The sequence below is a fragment of the Chiloscyllium plagiosum genome, chromosome 43 (genome assembly GCF_004010195.1).
Source record: "Chiloscyllium plagiosum isolate BGI_BamShark_2017 chromosome 43, ASM401019v2, whole genome shotgun sequence".
Lineage (NCBI taxonomy): Eukaryota > Metazoa > Chordata > Chondrichthyes > Orectolobiformes > Hemiscylliidae > Chiloscyllium > Chiloscyllium plagiosum.
Genome location: NC_057752.1, coordinates 14,162,521 through 14,186,121, shown reverse-complemented (window position 1 = coordinate 14,186,121; position 23,601 = coordinate 14,162,521). Strand labels below are relative to the sequence as shown.

The 23,601-nt window shown below is 44.9% G+C and overlaps 1 protein-coding gene across 1 annotated transcript in view; it reads right to left on the bottom strand.

Annotated features, from left to right (window-relative positions):
* Nucleotides 1–211: 211 nt before the first annotated feature.
* LOC122543399 (nuclear receptor subfamily 4 group A member 1-like) overlaps nt 212–23,601 on the bottom strand; it is a 57,566-nt gene continuing 34,176 nt past the window's right edge. The window contains exons 3-7 of the mRNA XM_043682099.1: nt 18,367–18,496; nt 7,883–8,046; nt 6,513–6,715; nt 3,147–3,325; nt 212–1,517 (exon numbers count right to left, since the gene is read on the bottom strand). Coding sequence (XP_043538034.1) covers nt 1,261–1,517; nt 3,147–3,325; nt 6,513–6,715; nt 7,883–8,046; nt 18,367–18,496 — 933 coding nt within the window. The 3' untranslated portion in view covers nt 212–1,260. The remainder of the gene's footprint in view (nt 1,518–3,146; nt 3,326–6,512; nt 6,716–7,882; nt 8,047–18,366; nt 18,497–23,601) is intronic.

The window sequence follows — 23,601 nt, the reverse complement described above, 5'->3', positions numbered from 1 at the left end:
ACCCTCCAACTCAACCCATAAAGTGCCTGTTTCCATTGGGACAAGTGGCTTTGCTCTCTCATGCACAAGTCTCAGAACCCTTCCTTGAGGGGTTACTACAAACTGAAATTGATCCACTCTTAGTTCCAGGATTACATTTTTTTTCATTCACAGGACTTGAGCATTGCTGGCTGGGCCCAGCATTTACTGCCCATCCCTAACTGCCCCTTGAGAAGGTGGTCGTGAGCTGCCTTCTTGAACCACTGCAGTCCATAGGGTGCAGGTACACCCACAATGCTGTTAGAGAAGGAAAACATATCTTAACAAGACAAATAACCTTTTTAACACACCCAAGCTAGTACCATTAAATTGTGTCATGTTGCATGAGTGTAGTCTTCATAACTGGAAGTGTCACAGCTTCCAGTCAGGGCTGTGTGCTTCTTCAGTACTGCCTTATTTTTTTATTTTTGCTAAACCTTGGTGTCAAATATTCATGCAGAATACATTTGTGACATTGTTCAAGGTTTAGTCTGTCACACTTCAGGCTTCTCAGTCCTGACTGTCCAGGTCTGGCCTTGAAAGAACCTTTTGAAGATTGACTTATCACACTGTTCACAAATGTTGTCCTTTCAAAATCCATCTCAGATAGCTTTACTCTTTCCAAAGATGACTGGGTTGCACACGGTATTCCTACATCTGACATATTATTACAAATCCAGCCAGACAGATAAAGAACATATCCATTTTCTTAGATAAATGATGGCTGAAATAAGCTCAGTCTTGACTTTTCCCATTTGGCCCAAAGACCATGTTCCTTGACTCTCATTTGTGATTCTTTAGCTGTGATAGATGACTATAATTGAGAGTGTACAACACAGAAATGGCATCACATTGCATTCATTCTTAAGTTTAGGATTTAGGGCCATGACATATGGGACAGAGGGAGAGAATGTCTCTAACCAGTGCTATTATCTTCTCTGAGAATATCTGATCTCCCAAGTTTGTGAAAGCTCAGAGAAGCTGTATGGTTAGATTGCTTTGTAGAAACTGCAATGTAGCAAAGGGACATTTTTTTCTCCAACAATCTGTAATGCTGAATAAAATAAAAACAGCATGTTTGAAAAACAGCAAACCCAATTAGCGCATAGCGTATTTGTCCATTTCCTGAAGCCATCCAATTTTGGAACGGGTTCCAGTGTAAGTTGAACTCCCTGCTCATACTGCAACATCAAAGATGATGGCTGGGGTCCAGTTCAACAGTTATACAGCTTGGCAGCTTCTCTAGAAAGGCAACGTGTCCAAGAATAGCTTATCGACAATGGCAGGTGGAGGAACCAGGTCAGCGAGTTTCAGGTAAAAAATGCGTTGCAGTCCTTGTGTACAGAGTGTGCACAGTTCTGGCAGCTTGCCCAGAAGCTTGGATAAGTAGTTTGGCCGCATCTGCTCACCTGCACTGGATGTGACATGGTCTTTCAGGCACGTTATTATCTTGGTCTGCAGGTCTTCGACCTTCTTGGGTTCTTTTAAGCCGTGCCGGTCTGAAACATCGTAAAAACCACCACAAGCCCATGAAACTAGTTTACAGAAATGGATGAATAAACAATAAAGCAAAACTTTACAACTCAAGGATCATGTGAACAACTATCAACCACTTGGAGGAAAATCCCCCCACGCTCACATGACGATAGATTATTTTTATTTCAATCTAAAGATAGAGGGCAGACTGAGAAGCAGTTTTTTTGCTAGGATCCCTGCACACCACCCACTCTCTCAGGCACCCCCCACACACCCCCTCCCCGCCCTGCTTCACCAGGGAGGATCTTGGGTACAAATGCCCCCTAGGCTGTCCCATAGTTCTCTAATTCCAAGAGGAAGCGGTCTGAGGGGCCTGTGCCCATAATTGGAGAGGAGTACTGGGCCAAGGGAAACAGAAAATGCTCAATAGATTTAAAGAGGAAAGATAACTAAAGAGTACTGGTATTGTATTTACCCTGAATTCTTTTTGGTGACATAATTTAAGAGAACCGTGTTGATAAATCAGGGGCACACATACTGGTATCGTATTGGCCAGCCATGGTTGAAGGACTCCCCAGACTTCCTGGTTTAGAGCCAAAATTTCCCTGTATGCTACTTCAGGCACTCTGAAAGTTTGTCTTCGAGGGAGGTGGCTGCATAGGCAAACTGAGTGCAAGAGCCAGGAGTAGTTACAACATGCAATGGAGCTGCTGTGGATAAGAGGTGAATGACTCCAAGCAATTTGTGGTTACGATCAAACCGAGGTCATTGCTCAAACTGAACTGCTGCCTCATTTCACATTTCAGCTGCTTTATAAAATTTTATCCTGTGGAGTTTGAGAACCTTGTCCAGGTTGTATAATAAGGTCCAACAATTATCAGGCTTATTATTCAAAACATTTAGTTTACAATATCAAGAAAGTACTACAGGACAAATTGATGGAGTGAAAGCTGATTATTTCTTTATTTAATTGATGCAAATCCCTGGAGTCAGTTGTGAGCCTCATCATTTGCTGAGCTGAAGGTGATTCGTTCCTGACTTACTTTGTGAACGGGATTTCCCTCAATACTGTGCAGCATTGTCTGTGTCTCTCCGCAAGTGCAGAAGGTTGTTTGTAGTGAGGCCTCAATAATGGACATAGGCTGCACAGGGGCCCTGGCTTATTCTGAACCTCTGTAGCAAGGACCACGCTCACCGTGGGGGTGCAAAAACCTGCCATTACAGATCTGTCACACAAAACTTGTTCGCGACTTCCCTTGCTTCTCATGCCTGGATCGCAAAGGTAGATCGTGTTCAGGAAGCATGCTCCATACAGAGCTGTGTAGTGGTAAGTGAGATACAGCATAGATGATTTCAACTAGTTTATGCAATTTCATTGTAGTCAGAAGAGAGAAGAAGTGATGTTTGCAAAGACAGGAAGCCAGGGGAGGTGCATGCTGAGCAGAGAGGTGTCTATTATGATGTGTCTATTGCTCTTGCTGAAGGCGAACGATATATTTGAGTCAAAAACCAGAGACCCTTGACAATGATGCCTCTTTAAAGGGAGAACAGGCAGGGAAAGTGTTTCTGGGTGGCAGCTTGCTCAGGATAAGGGACACCACAGTTAGAAGAAGGCCCTCACCGGGAAAGTCTGAACGAAAGGACAAACTCACCTGTTATGACAACCAACGCTGCAAGGCAGGCGAAGCTGGACACATCGATCTTCATCCGCTGCAGGGTGCCGGAGAAGTCAATGATAGAGTCAATCCATTCGCCAAAGCCGCGCACACATTGCTGACGGTGGAGGACGATGCCACTGCAGAAGATCAGCTTGCCTTCGTCAGGGCTGGACCTGCAAGTAACATGTAAACACAACCTCTCACTATTCAAGCCAATCAATCTTCCTGTCAGTCTTGGACTAACAGAAAGGGGGAACAAAAATCAAATAAATCGGTTACTCCACTTAAACACAGAATTCATTGCACACTGACAGACGTTTACTATCCGCACAACAAAGGCACGATGTTTATTCCCCCATAATTTCTAGGACTATTCCATTGAGGATATTGCGACTGAGTGCCACTTCTGCTTTGAGCAGCTCTTCGACCAGGACTGACCAGATTGGAATTGTTGGTACAAAAGAGTGGAGGAACACACTTCCCATTCTTGATGGTTATCCACGTGTGTATACATGTCAGTTTGAGGGCAGGATTGCAACCAGCTTTAATAACGTCTCCAATCAGGTGGCCCACAAACACATGACCTGGACATTATTGCATCACAGCGTATGGAAGCTGTGCATAAACTGCTTGCTCTTCCGACATGGAAACTGGAATGACACTCCTTGTGTATGAAGCAATTTGGGATGTCCTGTGGTTATGAAAGGGGCTACATAAATGCAAATTCTTTCTTTAACACTAAGAAGGACTAGGAAGAACAGGGATAGTTAAACTGCATGGTGGCTCAGTGGTTAGCACTGCTGCCTCACAGCAGCAGGGACTCAGGTTTGATTCCAGCTTCGGGCTACTGTCTGTGTTAAGTTTGCACATTCTCTGTGGGTTTCCTCCCACAGTCCAAAAACGTGCAGGTTAGGGTGGATTGGCTGTGCTAAATTGCCCATAGTGTTCACAGATGTGCAGGCTAGGTGCATTAGCAATGGGAAATGCAAGGTTTCAGGAAGACAGTAGGGAGTAGGTCTGGTGGGATGCTCTTTAGAAGGTCAGTATGGCCTGTTTCTACACTGTAGGGATTTTATGCCATCACCATGGGCCTGTGCACCATACACACCAATGTAAAAGACAATGTTTGTACTGAGTTGGCATTGGCAAGGATCTGATGGGCATTTGGTCAGAGTATTCAGTGGAGGGGTTGGGAGGTCATGTTGCAGCTATACAGGACATTGGTTAGACCGCTTTTGGAATACTGTGTGCAATTCTGGTCTTCCTGCTTTAGGAAAAATGTTGTGAAAACTGAAAGGGTTCAGAAAAGATTTACAAGGATGTTGCCAGGGTTAGAAGGTTTGAGCTATAGGGAGAGGCTGAATAGGCTGGGACTGTTATCCCTGAAGAGTCGGAGGCTGAGGGGTGACCTTATAGAGGTTTATAAAATTATGAGGGGCATGGATAGGGTAAATAGACAAGGTCTTTTCTCTGGGGTGGGGGAGTCCAGAACTAAAAGGGCACAGGTTTAAGGGGAGAGGGGAAAGATTTAAAAGGGACCGAAGAGGTAACTTTTTCATGCAGAAAGTGGTACGTGTATGGAATGACCTGCCAGAGGAAGTGGTGAAGGCTGGTAGAATTACAGCATTTAAAAGGCATCTGGGTGGGTATGTGAATAGGAAGGGTTTAGAGGGATATGGGTTGGGTGCTGGCAGTGGGACCAGATTAGGTTGGGATATCTGATCGGCATGGACGAGTTGGCCACTTCTCAGCCCATTTGCCCATTTGATCAAGATCCTGTTGTAATCTGAGGTAATCTTCTTCATGGTCCACACGGTCCTCCAATTTTGGTGTCATCTGCAAACTTACTAACGATACCTCTTATATGGAAACAGGTCCCTTATAAGGTCCATACACCCCACCAGCCCATTCCCAGCACCTTCCCCTGCCACCGCAAGAAGTGCAAAACCTGCGCCCACACCACTCCCCTCACCCAAGGCCCCAAAGGATCCTTCCACATCCAACAGAAATTTACCTGTACCTCCACTAATGTCATCTATTGTATCTGTTGCACCCGCATGGTCTCCTCTACATCAGGGAGACGGGATGCCAACTTGCGGATCATTTCAGAGAACATCTCTGGGACACCCGCACCCACCAACCTCACTGCCCAGTGGCTGAACAGTTCAACTCCCCCTCCCACTCCATCAAGGACATGCAGGTCTTGGGCCTCCTCCATCGCCAGACCATTACCACCCAACGCCTGGAGGATGAACGCCTCATTCCGCCTTGGGACCCTGGAACCACACGGGATTAATGTGGATTTCAACAGGTTCCTTATCTTCCCCTCCCTCCCACTTTATCCCAGTCCCAAGCCTCCAACTCGGCACCACTCTCCTGACCTGTCCATCACTTTTCCCATCTATCTGCTCCACCTCCTCTCCAACCTATCACCTTCCCCACCTTCATCTACCTATCACTTTCCCAGCTACCTTCCCCCCAGCCCCTCAACCTCCTCTCCCATTTATCCCTCAGCCCCCATGGCCCATAAGCCTCATTCCTGATGAAGGGCTTATGCCTGAAGCGTCAATTCTCCTGCTCCTCGGATGCTGCCTGACCGGCTGTGCTCTTCCAGCGCCACACACTCGACTCTGATCTCCAACATCTGCAGTCCTCACTTTCTCCTAGACCCTTCAGTCCAACCAGTCCCTGCCGACTGTAATCCCAAACTAAAGTAGTCCCACCTGCCTGCGCCTCACTCATATCGCTCCAAACCTTTCCTATTCCTGCACTTATCCAAATGTCTTTTAAACATTGTAACTGTACCCGCATCCACCACTTCCTCAGGAAGTTCATTCCATCCATGAACCACTCTCTGTATAAAAAAATTGCCCCTAATATCTTTTTAAAATCTTTCTCCCCTCACCTTAAAAATATGCCCCCTAGTATTGAAATCCCTCACCCTGGGGAAAAGACACCTACCATTAACTCGATCTATATCCCTCATGATTCTATAACCTTTATGAAGTCACCGCTCAACCTCCCATGCTCCAGGGAAAGAAGTCCCAACCCTGTCCAGGCTCTCCTAATAACTTAAACCCTCAGTTCCCAGCAAAATCCTGGTAAATCTCTTCTGAACCCTCTCCAGCTTAATAATATCCTTCCCATATCATGGCGACCAGAACTGGACACAGTATTCCAGAACAGGCCTCATCAATTTCCTGTACAACCACAACATGACGTCCCAACTCCTATACTGAAAGGTCTGAGCAATGAAGGCAAGCATGCTGAACACCTTCTTAACCACCCTGTCTGTATACAAAGAAAAGAATGGAGGCAGCGAGGTCCTTCCAGATGGGGCTATTGTGTTCCCATACTGACCTATAGGCTAACCGGAGGATGAAGAGCTCGAGGAAAGCAGATTCCAGTAGTAGATCCTGATCTTCCTTAGGCAAACCATTGAATCCCGGAATCTTCTCCGCCCACTTGCGTATCATTTCCATCGAACCAGCCAACAACTCGTAAAACTGTCGGATATCTCCAGCCTCGTCTTCCTGTGGCTGATAAACGCTGGATTCCTGGAACTGTAGCAGACATTGTCATTCAATGGGAGAACATTTCTGCTGAAGAGAACAACTATTTTCTTTTATAACTGGCAAACAAAAGTACGGAATGTTGGCTTAGTTTAGAGTGAGATTTCTCTGCAAAGCATACGATTGACCACCATCAATCAAGCATTTGACTTGTACAAATCTATCTGACATTTCGGGCTTTGTATGTTGATTGGCATTCTATTATTAGACAGAGAATGCATGCTGCTTTCGGATCATATTTACTCCAGGCTTGGATGGGCAACACAGAAGTGACCGCTCAAATAATTTCTGAAGACAAATTGCACGCTTGCACAAGTAAAGTTGGCGCCAGGCTTTTTTTTTCCCTTTTCGCGCAGAGCCACACATTTGCTGCCTTTCGATTCTTTGCGCCCTTCCAGATGATTATTTGTTGAGGTGAATGTGATTGACATATTCACCTCAAATGAATATGTATTAATTTGGAGTAGAACTGCAGGTAAGCAAACGGCCTCCTGGCTGGCGGGGTGGGAGAGGGGAAGAGTTATGGGCTTTTTTTAAGGAAAGGGACATTTTAAGTCAATTCACCATATCACCTTCCCATTGCCACTTATAACCTTCCAAATAAGCAACCACACACACGCAAAAAACAAATGACACATGTCGGACCATCATTTCCATTTTAAGACGCAACTCAACACTGTTGACGGGTGATAGAGCAAAAGAGGCCTGAAATTGTAAGTCATGATTTGGAGATGCCGGTGTTGGACTGGGTGTACACAGTTCAAAATCACACAACACCGGGTTATAGTCCAACAGGTTCATTTGGAAGCACTAGCTTTCAGAGCGCTGCCCCTTCATCATGTGGTTGTAAGTTTAGCATTCGTGCTGTGGCTCAATATAAATAACCAATGTTGTCGTTGCTGTCGCCCATGGGCCCTGACATGCCCTTGGCAGGGTTTTCCTGGCTGAGTGGCCTGATGCCGACAGCTCACTGGTTCGATGAGGCCTGGGCCTACGTGTTGCATGCACGTAGAGAGTCAAACATTGGGCCTGATGATTGGCAAATAAGTCAGAAGAATTTCACTGGATTTGCAAATGGGTTTAAATGCTGCCTCCTCCTCCCCAACACAAACAGTTTCCTTTTTAAACCCCTCAACTGTTTTGCCGTCTCATATTTACCTTGGAATAATCTAGATTAGACATGATTGGGTTGGAATCAATATGTGCCCTGACCAGCGCTGTGATGAGACTAACTGGAACATTTGAAGGCGTGGCTTCTTGAACACTCTTTGGTTTGGATGGAAGTCGACCTCTGCGACCTTTCAGGCTGTCTGTGCGGACCACTGGAAGATTAAAAAAAAGTTAGAGTTTCTTTTAAGCCTCTTGGGCCTCTTGCCATTGGAGCTAGCGGTTGCAAAATAAAAAGCTAAAGGAGAAATTTTGAGAGTTTGTGCAAGTGTGCCTACTTCCAGTGCCTCATCAAGTTCCTCATGCACATAAAGTGCTGTTAGACAGTTGCACACAGACTTGAGGTGAGCCTATTTCTTTTCTTTATTAAGGCCTTTTGGTAATAAGCAATTCTTTGGTTTCATTTTCTGCGCTGGGTGCATTTGTTACATCCAATAATAAAGGCTGCTGCAAGAGCAACAGAGAAGTGCTGGGAAGAGATTACCTGCTAATAATCTGCTCCTTCAACAGCTCCGGTGTTTGCTCTCTCTCCTAGACTGACCCTCAACCTGGACTTTGAAATCTGACTCCAAACAGTTCAACTCCATCTCTATGTCACCTCTCCATCTATTTCTGACCAGGACAGGTCTCTCCTCATGTTCTCTGTCTCGATATTACCCAGTGTCTGTTCACATGCACTTCCTGGTAATGTTCCAGACCTGAATCTGTTACAACCATCTCTCTTTGTAACTTTTGATCCTTTATGGCCCTATCTTTTGCCCATACATGCCAACTTTTCATTTCTCCACCTTGTCCATGCTGCCTCACAATCTCCTTATCACAACTCCTTTGCCTTCCAGCTCACTGCTGCGCAGGGCTTGAATCTGCTCTGCACAAACCCATAGCTTCCCCGTATCCCCTCACAAGACTCAGCAAAGGGGTACGCCAATTGCCTGAGCCTCCTTACTTGCTGACTTTCACAAGGCCACGAATAGGAGGAGATGGCCATTCAGCCCTTCAGGCCAGCTCTACCATTCAATCCAATCATGCTTCTGCCTTAACATCACTTTTGCACCTACGTATCCCCTGAGAGGCCAAAAATGAGTTTATCCCAGTCTTAAATGATGGATCATCCACATCCCTCTGCAGTAGAGAATTCTAATAATTCACACCTCACTCTGAGTGAAGAAATCTCCTGATCTCAGCCCGAAATGATCATCCCCTTACCCTGAAACTGTACCCGCTCCCATTGTGTTCGAGATTCTCCAGCCAGGGGGAAACAACCTCTCAGTATCAACCCCATCAAGACTCTTCAAACTCAAATCTGTCTCATTCTGCTAAACTCCAGAGAATGTCAACCCAATTTAATCAGTCTCTCATCATAGGACAACCCTCTTATCTCAAGGATTGATCAATTGAATCTTCGCTGTCCCACCTCTGATACAAAAGTATACCTCTGTCAATCTGGAGACCAAATCTACATCACACCATTCCAGATGTGGTCTCAGCAAAGCCCCATGTAATAAAAGTAAACCTTCTTGTGCTCCAGACCCCTTCGACGAAGACCAACATGCAATTTGACTTCCAAATTGCTTGTTGTAACTCCAGGCTTCCTTTCTCAACACTCAAGGAGGGTAAACCTCAAAAACTCATCCCCATGCATCCTACTCACCATTACTCCCGCGCCCCCGCTCACTCACCCACCCCCACCACTGCCAATGGACTGACAACCACTGTGCCTCTCTGCAGTTCCCTTCACCCAAACATTCAATCAGGTTTGCCCCCCTGCTACAGGAATGAAATGACTCCAATCAAAATCTTGCTTGCAGCCACTGACATCTTCCTCCGACACCCTTTCATCACCTGGTCTAAATAAGTGTTGTTGTTTGATTCCATTTTTACTCGTCCTTTCAGAGCCACAGCATCGCCAACAATGCTTTCTCCTTCTGCCCCATTCCAACATAAGGAGGCCATTCAGCTCATTGAGCCTGCCTTGCTGCGGCAGAATTCGATCACGGCTGATCTGTATCTTAACTCCATTTGAACTGCCTTGGTTCCCTATTCCCTCATACCTCATCAAACAAAGATCTACCAATCTCAGTTTTGACATTTTCAATAACTCCGAGCTGTAACAGCTTCTTCAGGGGGGTCAGGGAGGAAACGACTTTCAGATTTCGAACCAACAATTATGTGACAAAGGTGCTTCCTGACATCAGCCCTGAATGGCCTGGTTGAAATTTTAAGATCATGACCCCTTGTGCTGGACTCTCCCAGCAGCAGAAACCAGTTTCTCTCTATCTACCCTACCACCTCCTTTGATCACATTAAACATCTCAATTTGATCTTAATTTTCAATACTCAAGCAAGAACAATAACATGTCCACCTAACTGTCCTCATAACTGAATTCTCTTAGTTCCAGTATCATTCTGATGAATCTGCCATGACCCACTGCAAGATCCATATATCATTCCTAAGGTGCAGTGCCCAGACCTAAAGCAATATTTGCACTAGGGCCTTCTGGGAGGTTTGACAATCTATCGTACAACTCCCACCCCTTTGTACTCCCAATGTCTTGAGCTATATCCTTGTCCACACCTACCGTCCCCTCCACACCAGTTCCTCACCCATAAGCTGCTGTTTGACAAATATACAGGTTCAGTGTCTGCACATGCTTAACTCTATTCCCCCACTCCTCGCCCTGAACCCTCTGCATTGTCAATGCTGAACGAGCTGTGACATCTCCAGTCCAAAGCTCTCCAACCTTGTGTTCTGATCTCTCTATGGCCTCATCCCAGGCTATCTGTATAACTTCCTCCAGCCCCACAGCTTTCTGAAATCTCTGGATTTGTCCAACTCTAGCCTCCTGTGCATTGTACTTATCTCATCACTGCCGCAAGATTGGAGAGACTCAAAACTCTGGAACTGCCGACTTCATTATATGATATAGATTCAGCCCCAATTCAGTCAGGTTTGCGTCATTGCCTGCACATAGGATGCACTGGACTGCACTCAGGCAGAATCATTACTTTCTGGATATCCAAATGCTACAACAGCACCTTCGTGGATTCTGCATAGTTCCAAAGGAGCTCCTCACACACGTTACAGCCACCATGTGCTCTACGATAGATTGAAGGCCAATATCAGCCACTAGCATGGCTGCAGCTCCTGTGTGTAGGAGACAAGGCAAGATAAAGGTGGAGGGAGTGAATTTAGAGGGCAAAATAATCAGAGCAGAGACGCTTGCGGGGTTGAAATATTGTATCACGTTTCAACCGTGGAGGGCTCCCTTCTACCAGACAGAATTGGCTGCTTAACACGCAGATATTGCCAAGTGTCACAAGGGAAACTAACAAGACTGTGGAAGTTGCTCAAAAGCAGAATTGAATCATGTAAGCCTGAGGAAACATCAGCAATGGAGTAGCCCAACCAGGGAAATCAAACCAATACATCAGGCTGTCGCCAACAAATTTGTCTCTGGAGGTCCTGACAAATGAACAGTGCAAATTTCACTTGCTCACCTATCTTAGCTTCTTAGCATCTTTGCTGTCGGCTGCACGTTCAATCCAAAATGATTTTCTGAAGATTGCCGAGCCAAAAACAAACCCTCTGACGCCAATATTTCAAGAAAATGTTTTTATTCCAGCAGATGTGAAAACTGTGCCCAATGCACAGTGACTCACACCGAATGCAAGGCCATGCTGGGTTGCTGCAAGATATCCTCACAGGCCCGGCTCTCACTCACTCAATGTAACTGAAAGACAAAAAGTCCTACAAAAGGTCCTTTCCTGCTGGAAACACTTGCCATGTATGTGGGCAGCTGTGTGGGGCTGCTTGTTGTCAGTGTGGATCTTTCTTTGCCCAGAGGTGCATGATGGCAAGGAATTGGCACAGCTGAGACACCATGTGCTTCAGTTTTGCCACCTGTGTGCGATAAAAATGCCAATGCTAAAAATGCTAATCCCTGTGGGATCTGGATTGCTATGCATTGCCTTAGCATCTCACAAGCATGTGGATGCAAGCCTTTATTCAAGCTGAACGAGTAAAAGCTTCTGTAAGAGATAATCTAAGCGTCTCTGTGATCAAAGTCACTCCTCACAGACAACCACTGATGTTGCTACTCAGTGGCTGTCTGCAGAATAGATAGCTGTCTCTCCATGGCAGTGTCTAAATGAGCCCTCAAAACCATGGTGCTACCAGGGCCAGCTTCCACTGTGCTTCACAAGGAGATAAGCAGTTCACATGCAGTTCCTGGTTGTGCAAAATCCTCCACTGGTAAGCCCATGCTGTAGAAGTAAAACTGCAAAGCAAAGCAAGGATTTGTAATCTGCCCCCAGTGGACCGCAACTCACTCGATGCCTCCTCAACCTCACTAAACATCTTCTGACATGTGTGGGCTGATGCTTGGTTCAAGTCATGTTGATGACAACTTAAGGAGTTGGCTTTCCCATCCAAAGGTTGTGAGATCAGAGAAGCAGCAAAGATGAATCTGTGACAGGCCAGAGGTGTGTCTCCTCTCTAACCATAAGCGACTGCTTATCTTTTATTTCTCTGTACAATCCTCCACTGGCAATCTTGATCGTCAGCCAACTGCTGAGTTGCTCACGGCTGCTTCGAAACAAACGGTCTGGGTGAATACCAAGCATATACATTGAAAGCTTCATTATGCACAAGTGTGTTCCAAGTTATGGGAAGTTGTTGAAATTTCAAAGCATTTGTTACATTTGAAGTATAGTCAGGGTGCATCAGAAGCTCAGTATGAAATTAAGCATGTGTTCACTGGAACCTAGTGAAATCTGGTGTGCACGTCTACATCTTAAACAAAGATAATCTGTAATATAAAGTCTGTCAAAACACTGGTGTGGCACGGTGGCTCAGCAGTTAGCACTATTGTCTCACAGCACCAGGGACCTGGACTCAATTCCATCCTTAGGCAGCTGTCTCTGTGAAATTCTCCAAGCATCTGCGTGGGTTTCCTCCCACAGTCCAAGGATGTGCAGGTTAGGTGAATTGGCTATGGGAAATTGCCCCTAGTGTCCAGGGATGTGCAGTTCTGAAAAATGCAGGGTTTATAGGGTAGGGGTGTGTGTTCAGGTAGCATGCTTTTTGGAGAGTTGGTGTGGACTGAATGGCCTGCTTCCATACTGTAGCGATTCTATGTTGTTTGTCCACCTATTTCAATGAAGTCAAGTCACTATAGTCTGACCAACTGCTTTCTCATTAGAGACGGGTGGTGGTTTAAACTGACCACCACACCTCGGTTGAGGAGGAGAGTCCGTCATGGTAACCTCAGCGGTGTGGGGATTGAATCCACGCTGTCAACATCGCACTGCTTTCCAGTCTAACCGAGCTAAATTGACCCCCGTTTTCAATGAAATATTAACCACTGAAAGCTGTTCATTGTTTTGGAAGAGTAATGTAGTTCCAGTTTATTTTGTGGCTGAGGCCAATCTTCACTTCAAGTTGAGGACAGCCTTTCCTACGGGAGCTGCCTTTTACACTGGACAAGCAGAACAGTATCCAATTCATAGCAATGGCCATGTGGACATTGGCTTGTGATGATCTAAATATTCCATCAGCATTTTCTTTCTTAATTTATCCTCACATGACTGGATGGAGTCACTGGCAGGATCACATTTATTGACCTGCCCAAACAACAAAGAGATTTACTTATAACAAAGAACTGCAGATGCTGAAGAACTGAAACAAACACAGAAATTGCTGGAGAAACTCAGCAAGTCTGGCAGCATCTGTGTAAAGAGAGAAACAGAGTTAATGTTTCAAGTCTAGTGACCCTTGTCTGAAGAAGAGTCAAAGAACAAAGAACAAAGAAACTTTACAGCCCAGGAACAGGCCCTTCGGCCCTCCAAGTCTGAGCCGATCCAAATGTACTGTCTAAACCTGTCAGTCAATTCCTAAGCATCTGTATCCCTCTGCTCCCCAACTATTCATGCATCTGTCCAGACGCATCTTAAATGAATCTACCGTGCCTGCCTCTACCACCTCTCCTGGCAACGCGTTCTAAACATCCACCATCCTCTGTGTGAAGTACTTGCCGCTTGTATCCCCCTTAAACTTTCCACCTCTCACCTTGAAAGCGTGACCTCTCGTTAGTGAATCCTTCACCCTGGGAAAAAGCTTATCTCTATCCACCCTGTCTATACCCTTCATGATTTTATAAACCTCAATCAGGTCCCCCCTCAATCTCCTTTTTTCAAATGAAAATAAACCTAACCTACTCAACCTTTCTTCATAGCTCGCACCTTCCCTACCAGGCAACATCCTCATAAACCTTCTCTGCATCCTCTCCAAAGCGTCCACATCCTTTTGGTAATGTGGTGTCCAGAACTGCACACAGTATTCTGAATGCGGCTGAACCAATGTCTTGTACAATGATAACATGACTTGCCAGCTCTTATACTAAATATCCAGTCCAATGAAGGCAAGCATACTCTCTCCACCTGTGCAGCAACCTTTAGGGTACAATGGACCTGCACTCCCAGATCTCTCTGCCCATCAACGTTTCCCAAGGCTCTCCCGTTCATTGTATAATTTGCTCTGGAATTAGACTTGCCTAAATGCATCACCTCACATTTGCCTGGATTGAAAGCCATTTGCCACTTTTCTGCTTGACTCTCCAGTCTATCTATATCCTCCTGTATTCTCTGACAGTCCCTTATGCTTTCTGCTACTCCACCAATCTTCGTGTCATCTGCAAACTTGCTGATCATACCAACAGTGCCCTCTTCCAGATCATTTATGTATATTACAAACAACAGTGGCACCAATACTGACTCTTGTGTAACACCACTGGTCACCTTTCTCCATTTCAAGAAACTCCCTTCAACTATTACTCTCTGTCTCCTGTTGCTCAACCAGTTTTTTATCCACCTAGCTAGAACAACCTGCACACCAAATGACTTCACTTTCTCCATTAGTCTACCATGGGGAACCTTATCAAACGCCTTACTAAAGTCCATGTATATGACATCAACAGCCCTTCCTTCATCTATCAACTTGGTCACTTCCTCGAAGAACTCTATTAAGTTGATAAGGCACGACATCCCCTGCACAAAACCATGTTGCCTATCACTGATAAGCCCATTCTTTTCTAAATATAAATAGATCCTATCCCTCAGTACCTTCGGCAGCAACTTTCCCACCACCGACGTCAGGCTCACTGGTCTGTAGTTACCCGGAATATCCCTACTACCCTTCTTGTACAGGGGGACAACATGAGCAACCCTCCAGTCCTCTGGCACCTCACCTGTATTTAAGGATGCCACAAGGAGTCATTGGTCTCAAAACGTTAACTCCATTTCTCTTGCCTTTATTAGTCAGTGCATTGAGTACAGGAGTTGGGATGTCATGTTATGGCTGTACAGGACATTGGTGAGGCCACGTTTTGAATAAAGCATTAATTTCTAATCTCCCTGCTTTAGGAAAGATGTTGTTAAACCTGAAAGAGTGCAGAAAAGATTTACAAAGGTGTTGCCGAGGTTGGAGGGTTTGAGCTATTGGGAGAGGCTGAATAGGCTGGACTATTTCCCTGGAGGCTGAGGGGTGACCTTATAGAGGTTTATAAAATCATGAGGGGCATAGATAGGGTGAATAGCCAACGTCTTTTCCCTGGGGTAGGGGAGTCCGAAACTAGAGGGCATAGATTTAAGGTGAGAGGGGAAAAATATAAAAGAGACCCAAGGGGCAACTTTGTCACACAGAGGGTGGTGCACGTACGGAATGAGCAGCCAGAGGAAGAGGTGGAGACTGGTACAATTATAACATTTAAAAGATATCTGGATGGGTATATGAATAGGAAGGGATTAGAGGGATATGGACCATGTGCTGGCAAATGGGACTAGATTAGGTTAGGATATCTGGTTGGCATGGACAAGTTAGACCGAAACGTCTGTTTCCATGCTGTATGACTCTATGACTGTATGTCATAGATGTTGTCAGATTTGCTGAGTTTTTCCAGCAATTTCTGATTTTGTGTGGGAGGTTTGCTTCTGAGACCACTTCACAGAGCGTGGACTGCCAGCATTAAAACGGAGCTGTCCAAAAGGAAAATCAATGCGATGGCTTTGAAAAGTCACTGGATTTGATTCTGAGGAGTATGAAATGTTGTGTGAGAATGCAACTTGTCAAACCAAGAGTTTAATCATCTCCTTCGACCTCTGTGTTCCTGATGCCAACAGCAACAGCCCCCAAAATGTCAAGAGCCTCGGTTTGGTTCAGAATCATTACCAGGTCACCAATATTATTTCCTCTAATAGGCTACTTTCTCTTGCAAGGAGAGTGGTCTTTTTACTTCAAAACAATTATCTTTTGTGCTCCACCTCCACACTATTCATGTGAATTATTCTTTCTGTAGTGCTATTCAAGCAACTCTCTTCCAAACTACCTATGGGCTACCCAGTTAATTCACACATGGCTCGTATCTTACCCCTTTTCTTCAGGTTTGTCCAGCTGGCCTTGAAGAGCACTGCTGACCCTCTTAATATCAGATGGCAAAGCCCAGTGCTCACTCCTTCCTTATGGTGTTAAGAGGGCCTCTTGCTTCCCTCTGAAGCCTCCTGTCACAACCTGGAAAGTACCCGCAAGGCTTCCCCTTTGAAGTGAGCTTTTCCGGTTGCCTCAATGAGCAGTACAAGTTATGTGAAGCACAGCCACTTTGTTGCATGATACACATCTTACACGCTCAGTCAAGTGGACTCATGCTAAGTAAGTGGCTTGGATGTTCACAACTGAGAGCGATCCCAATGTGTATAATAGCTTACCACAATGCACAGAAGGAAAACAGTCTTATTCATGCATTCTCCATGTGCTATGAAGAGCATCTTTTACGGACTTCTGCTTTTGTTAGCACCAGCCTTGAGTTCTGGGATTTAGCAACACCCAAACTGTGCTACCAGAACAGAAGGCATGGAGACAAAACAGGGGGGGGGGGGGGGGAGCAGGGGAGTCAAGACATAAATTGACTGTATTAGAGTGCCAACACCTTAGCAATTGATAAAGCAATTCTCTGTTTGTTATAAAATATGATGAGGAGGTGTTGGTGTTGGACTGAGTTAAAAATCACACAACACCAGGTTACAATCCAACAGTACTTCCAAATAAACCTGTTGGACTATAACCTGGTGTTGTATTATAAAATAGGCATTTGCTCTTAATTTTTAGGGGAGAGAAAGGTTCTTCAAAAGGACTAGATGTTGGAAGACAAGTGTTGAATGTAAAGATGATAGCAGTTATGGAGGAGGAGATACTAAAATGGTGCGAGGCCTACATGTCCATCAGGATTCTCAACGCAACATCACTCAGTTTTAAACAGTTCAAAGATGCAAGAGAAAGTACTGCTATTGTGCAAACTGCAGTTTAGCCATTGCGCTGGTAACTCTCCTTCAAGTTTGTGACAAAGTATGTTTCCTAAAAGTTCATAAGCCAGCTGTTACCTCGAAAGAGCAAGGTGCATATACATCTCTGGGTGGTTGTAAGCAACCGGGCAGCAAAGATTCTAATTCAATGGTTTTACTTAACCTTCAGGCTAGCAAGCATTTCAAGATGTGATCTAATTGAAGAGTTTATGTTGACTGAAGAATTTCAAAGGGTTGCTTAAGAGAAACCTGGTAGGAGAGTGGAATAGAACCTTAAAATTTGAACTGGGCCATTCAGGGAGCAATGTCAGGAAGCACTTTATCACACAATTAGGAATGGCAATCTGGAACTTGCTCCTTCTACAAAAAATGCTGTTGAGCCAAGAAAAACGTCAAAACTGAGATAGAGTTTTTTGTTAGGCAACAGTATTAATGTGTAAAGACCCAAGGCGGCAGATGAAGTTAAGATACAGATCAGCCATGATCAAATTGAGCGGCAGAATAGGCTCAAGAGGTTAAATTTCCACCTCATGGTCCAATATTCATTTGTTCCACTATAACTAGAAAGGATGTTCTTACTACACCCTACCTGCCACATGTTCATCCTCAGGGTGCCCAGCACACTGTTTTGGCATTTTTCTGGTTATCAGCATCAAATCAGTCTGCTGAAAATTGACCTCCTTGTAGCCATTTCCCTGATACTGCTAATAGTGTTATACGGGACCCTGGGTCTCGAATAGCTTTGTCTGAACTATGGGGAGTATAATTATGATTGAAGGCAAACCACCAAAGCATAGATCAGTAACTTACCAGGGAGGCATGTAGGACAAAACCTGACAGATGATAATAAAGGCTGGGAGGCAGCAGATTCTGAAACTGTTACTTCCCCATTGCAAAAATGCCTCAAGGGAAAATGTAAAGAAGTGGCTTGGATTCTCAAGGGCAAAAAAATCTTATTTTTGTAATATAGTTGCATTCACTTATACTTTACATCATAGCAAAATGCTGTGCACTAGGTGTCTAGAATTAGACCATTGTTGAGAGGCAGATGTGACAAATGAAATGGTGGTTGACCAACAACATTATGTAAATTTGTGCAAGGCGAGAATCATCCAAATGCTTACCTTCTTTGACCATGCCTACAGCAAGGCATTTCTGAAAGCGGCAAAACTGGCATCGGTTCCGTCGCCGTTTATCCACGGGACAGTCTTTGTTTGCCAAGCAGACGTACTTGGCATTTTTCTGAACCGTGCGCTATGGAAACAAATGAAGGTCATCAGTGAGGAGGTTACCGTGGAAGTTGACAGAGCTACCAAGTGCAGTATCAAGAAGGTTGGAAATCCACACATGCACAGCTTTCTGCGCACATAGCTACACTGAGAAGGTTGAATGTTTCAGTTGAAATTGGATTCAATATTATAATACCTGTTCCCCCTCCCCACTCTTCCATCCACCCACAAGCGTTTCAGTCGAGAAATGAATTGCCCTTTCTGTAAAATAGCCAATAAGGTGATAGATTCAGTTCTCAGCATATGGGCTGATGTAAATCAGAGTGAAACAAACACACCCAAATTGGCACATTACTGGATTGAGGAGGAGCAAACAATACAGTGCCCGCTATGGTTCCTGTTCCGTATCACAACTGCACACCTCATAGCCAGCAGGGCAAGTGTGTGGACATTATAACAGCCCAGGAGCTAGCTCCATGCTGAAGATAGTCAACAGCCTCAAGCATCTCTTGACAACACTCTGCAGAATGAGGTACCATCTTGAAGATGATTAGGTGATTGATGGGGCAATGGGGGATAAACTAGGGTCTTGAACTCTATTCTATAGGGAAGTAGGATGCAGTTATCAACAAGCAAGGTGTGTGGAAGAGTTTAGATTGGACCTATCTTGCTGGGTAAATAGGTTGTGTCATGTTGCTCATGTTGAAGTCTGTGGCTCAATTTAATCACAACTAGCTTGGCCAATGAGCATGACGGAAGATTCGAAGAAGACTCCATCTTGGGGAAGACAAGGGCATGTTGTTTTTGACACTGATGGTGATGAAATTCTTGTTGTCATTAGGGTTGAGCCTTAACTGAGGATAAGTGAGAACAATGTGGAAAAGCAGTGCGGGATATAATGAGACCAGCAGAGATACGGTGATAATCCATCAATGGATAATAATGATAAATGGACAATGATAGGTCACAATCGATGGGTCACAATCTTCTGCTAAATAGCCACTGATATCAATTTGAAGCTAGCATATTTAATAAGACAGTCTAGAACTGTCACCAACAGTCAAAGTACATTAGTAAATTTGCAGATGACACTAAGGTCGGTAGAGTTGTGGATAGTGCAGAAGGATGTTGTAGGTTACAGAGGGACATAGATAAGCTGCAGAGCTGGGCTGAGAGGTGGCAAATGGAGTTTAATGTGGAAAAGTGTGAGGTGATTCACTTTGGCAGGAGCAACAGGAATAAAGAGTACTGGGCTAATGGTAAGATTCTCGGGTAGCGTGGATTAGCAGAGAGATCTCGGTGTCTAGGTACATAGATCCCTGAAAGTTGCCACCCAAATTGATAGGCTTATTAAGAAGGCATATGGTGTGTTAGCTTTTCTGGTAGAGGGGTTGAGTTTCGGAGCCATGAGGTCATGCTGCAGCTGTACAAAACTCTGGCGCGGTCACACTTGGAGTACTGCGTACAGTTCTGGTCACCACATTACAGGGAGGATGTGGAAGCATTGGAAAGGGCTCAGAGGAGATTTACAAGGATGTTGCCTGGTATGAAGAGAAGGTCTTATGAGGAAAGACTGAGGGACTTGAGGCTGTTTTTGTTAGAGAGAAGAAGGTTGAGAGGTGACTTAATTGAGATATATAAGATAATCAGAAAGTTAGATAGGCTGGAGAGCCTTTTTCTTCAGATGGCGATGGCTAGCACGAAGGGACATAGCTTTAAATTGAGGGGTGATAGATATAGGACAGATGTCAGAGGTGGTTTCTTTACTCAGAGAGTAGTAGGGGCGTGGAACGCACTGCCTGCAACAGTAGTAGACTCACCAATTTTAAGGGCATTTAAATGGATAAACATATGGATGAAAATGGAATAGTGTAGGTTAGATGGGCTTCAGATTGGGTTCACAGGTCGGCGCAACATCAAGGGCCAAAGGACCTGTACTGTGCTGGAATGTTCTAGGTTCTATAGGATTTCAGCTCCTATCCATTTCCATTTAATCTGCCTGGTCAGGCTTGTGAATTTTGTAGAGCCAGTTCACGAATTATGACAAGTTCAACTGAATCTGAGCACTGGATTGTAAATTTGAATTCTCTCCAAAGTTAGGGTTAGGGTACAGAGAACAATGAGTCATGAAATATTGGTTAAGTTGCACCAAAACTGGAGTATAAAAGCCTGCAGTTTGAAGGATGATGTGAGGAATCCATTGTTTTGAGGTTAAAAATGAGTTTGATGAGCTTGGCACCGTGAAGAAGCCAGGAGGAGGAGGTATGCACAGAATGATGCATTCAAAACTCCAGGCAAACAAGAAAATTCAGGGTATTGGCTCAAGCAGTGGTGTTCCTACAAACAGTTGGAATGGAACATTTCAGTAGTGCGTGAGAGCTCGAATAGCCATACAGTGCTCTTCACTGTCAGTCTCTTTCCAATTCAAATTGCACTTTGTTCGCAGAGGCCCTACGTTTCTGACAAACTTTCGCACCATCTGATGAAATGTTCTGACATTACAGAACGGAGGGCTGAATACGTTCAAAACCAATAACCCAGAAACCCAACCCAATCAATCTGCCTTTGTAAAGCTAGAAAGGTTGGACTAGCTGAGAATATGGGCGAAGGCAAAACAACTTCTCACATGTTTATCTAGTGCAGTAACATTCAGCACTGACATATTGGGTTGTAGGGTTCTTCAAACAGCTCTCTTTTGCCCAAACATCTCATCCTTATTCTCAGATGTGGTAAACCAATGTAACTTTTTTCAATTCTGACACCACCTTTCAGGGTGAGCAGGACAGTGCATCAATATTTACATGATGGGTATTCCTACAGAGAGATGACTTTGCATCTATCTATGTTAGATTTGACCTCAGAGGCCAGTGTTAACACTCAGTCTTCAGAAGCTGCAAAAGAAATTGAGAGGTCTACCATAGAAAGTCTTTCTATTTATCTTCTTTAGTTGTCCGAGATTCATAAAGAAATGTGCTGTATGATGGTATCACAGCGAGCATTATGTAAAGATTTTCATTCATATGAACTGTAAGTGTTAAACCGAACATTCAAGATCATCTTCACCTGAGCAAAAAATGCTCATGTGACAAAGAGGGGACAATATGTTGTTGCCAAGCAACTGGTCATTGGTAAGATGCCAGAACATCTGCAAAACAACTATCTTGGTTCTCTTTTCACTAATCCCCCACCGCTACCCGCACCCGCCCCCCCCCACCCCTTACTCTACCCCTTGCTAAGATTCAGTGTCACAGCTGTACTGAATATCTGTGTTGTCAATGTTACGTGATGAAAAACAGATTTGATTTTGGCGTTATGCCAGGAAAGTTCAGTGTTTAAAGGGCTTATTGTGTTGTGCAATCGCTCACTGGCCAGTTGGTCATATTTGTGGCTTGCTACTTTTGACTTTAAAGACCCACTCTGTCATTGCAGCATTTCCCCATTTAAAGGGACCGTGTAAATTTTGCACGGCATCGCTCTGTGAAGCAGCGACAATTCCTGAGCAAAGTTACAATGCTGGCAACGATTTTATTGACAATGCCAAATGATTGAAGGGGAACTCACTTAGTTTAAAGCGGTCATACAGTCTCATGCCTGTCCATCGATGTTGCAGTGTGGTCAAGAGTCCCTAGTCTGTTAACTGATCTCACCCTGTGTTGGCCTCAGCACTCGTGCTCAGGGAGGGAAACCCATACTGTGCTCAGGATTGCTGAAAGACCGTTGCACCTGGGTGAGCACCAACTCAGACTCGCCCCCAGAGTCGATAATACAGAACCATTCGTTGCCTAGACTTTCACATAAGCAACAGCCACTTGGGTGATGTCTGGGAGGTCATAGGCCAACTATCAAGTGTTACCAAAAACATGCTAGAATCATTCATGATTTTATTGACTATTTCAACCTCGTAAGAAAAAATAGATCTGTTGTCTACACTGAAGCAATGGATCTTGGGACAGAAGCAGTGGATCTTGGTATGGGCAGCACAGTGGCTAGCACTGCTGCCTCACAGCTCTAGGAACCAGAGTTCAATTCCAGCCTTGGGTGACTGTGTGGAGTTTGCATGTTCTCCCCATGTCTGTGTGCTCTGGTTTCTTCCCACAGTCCAAAGATATGCAGGTTAGGTGGATTGGCCATGGAAGGTTACCCATAGTGGAGAAAGTGAGGTCTGCAGATGCTGGAGATCAAAGTTGAAACTTTATTGCTGGAACAGCACAGCAGGTCAGGCAGCATCCAGGGAACAGGAGATTCGACGTTTCGGGCACAGGCCCTTCTTCAGGGCCTGAAGAATTCCTAAAGAAGGGCCTGTGCCCGAAACGTCGAATCTCCTGTTCCCTGGATGCTGCCTGACCTGCTGTGCTGTTCCAGCAATAAAGTTTCAAGGTTACCCATAGTCTACAGGGATGTGTAGGTTAACTATGGAAAACGCAAGGTTACAGGAATAGGGGGTTGGATCTGGTGGGATGCTCTTTGGAGGGTCGGTGTGAGGTCAATGGACAGAAGAGCCTACTCCCACACTGTTGGGATTCTATGATTCAGTAAGGAATACATTGGTCAATTTGGGGACAGTGACCACAATTCGGTGACTTTTACTCATAGGGGGTTGGATCTGGTGGGATGCTCTTTGGAGGGTCGGTGTGAGGTCAATGGACAGAAGAGCCTACTCCCACACTGTTGGGATTCTATGATTCAGTAAGGAATACATTGGTCAATTTGGGGACAGTGACCACAATTCGGTGACTTTTACTCTAGTGATGGAGAGGGATAAGTGTGCACTGCAGGGCAAGAGTTATAGCTGGGGGCAGGGAAATTATGATGCGGTGAGGCATGACTTAGGATGCGTGGCTTGGAAAAGTAGGCTTCAAGGCAAGGGCGTAATTGATATGTGGAGCTTGTTCAAGGAGCAACTATTGAGTGTCCTTGATAAGTATGTACCTGTCAGGCAGGGAGGAAAGGGTCGTGTGAGGGAGCCGTGGTTTAATAAGGAATTGGAATCCCTTGTTAAATGGAAGAGGGCGGCCTATGTAAAGATGAAGCGTGAAGGTTCAATTGGGGCGATTGAGAGTTATAAGATAGCCAGGAAGGACCTGAAGAGAGAGCAAAAGCAGCAAGGAGGGGACATGAAAGGACCTTAGT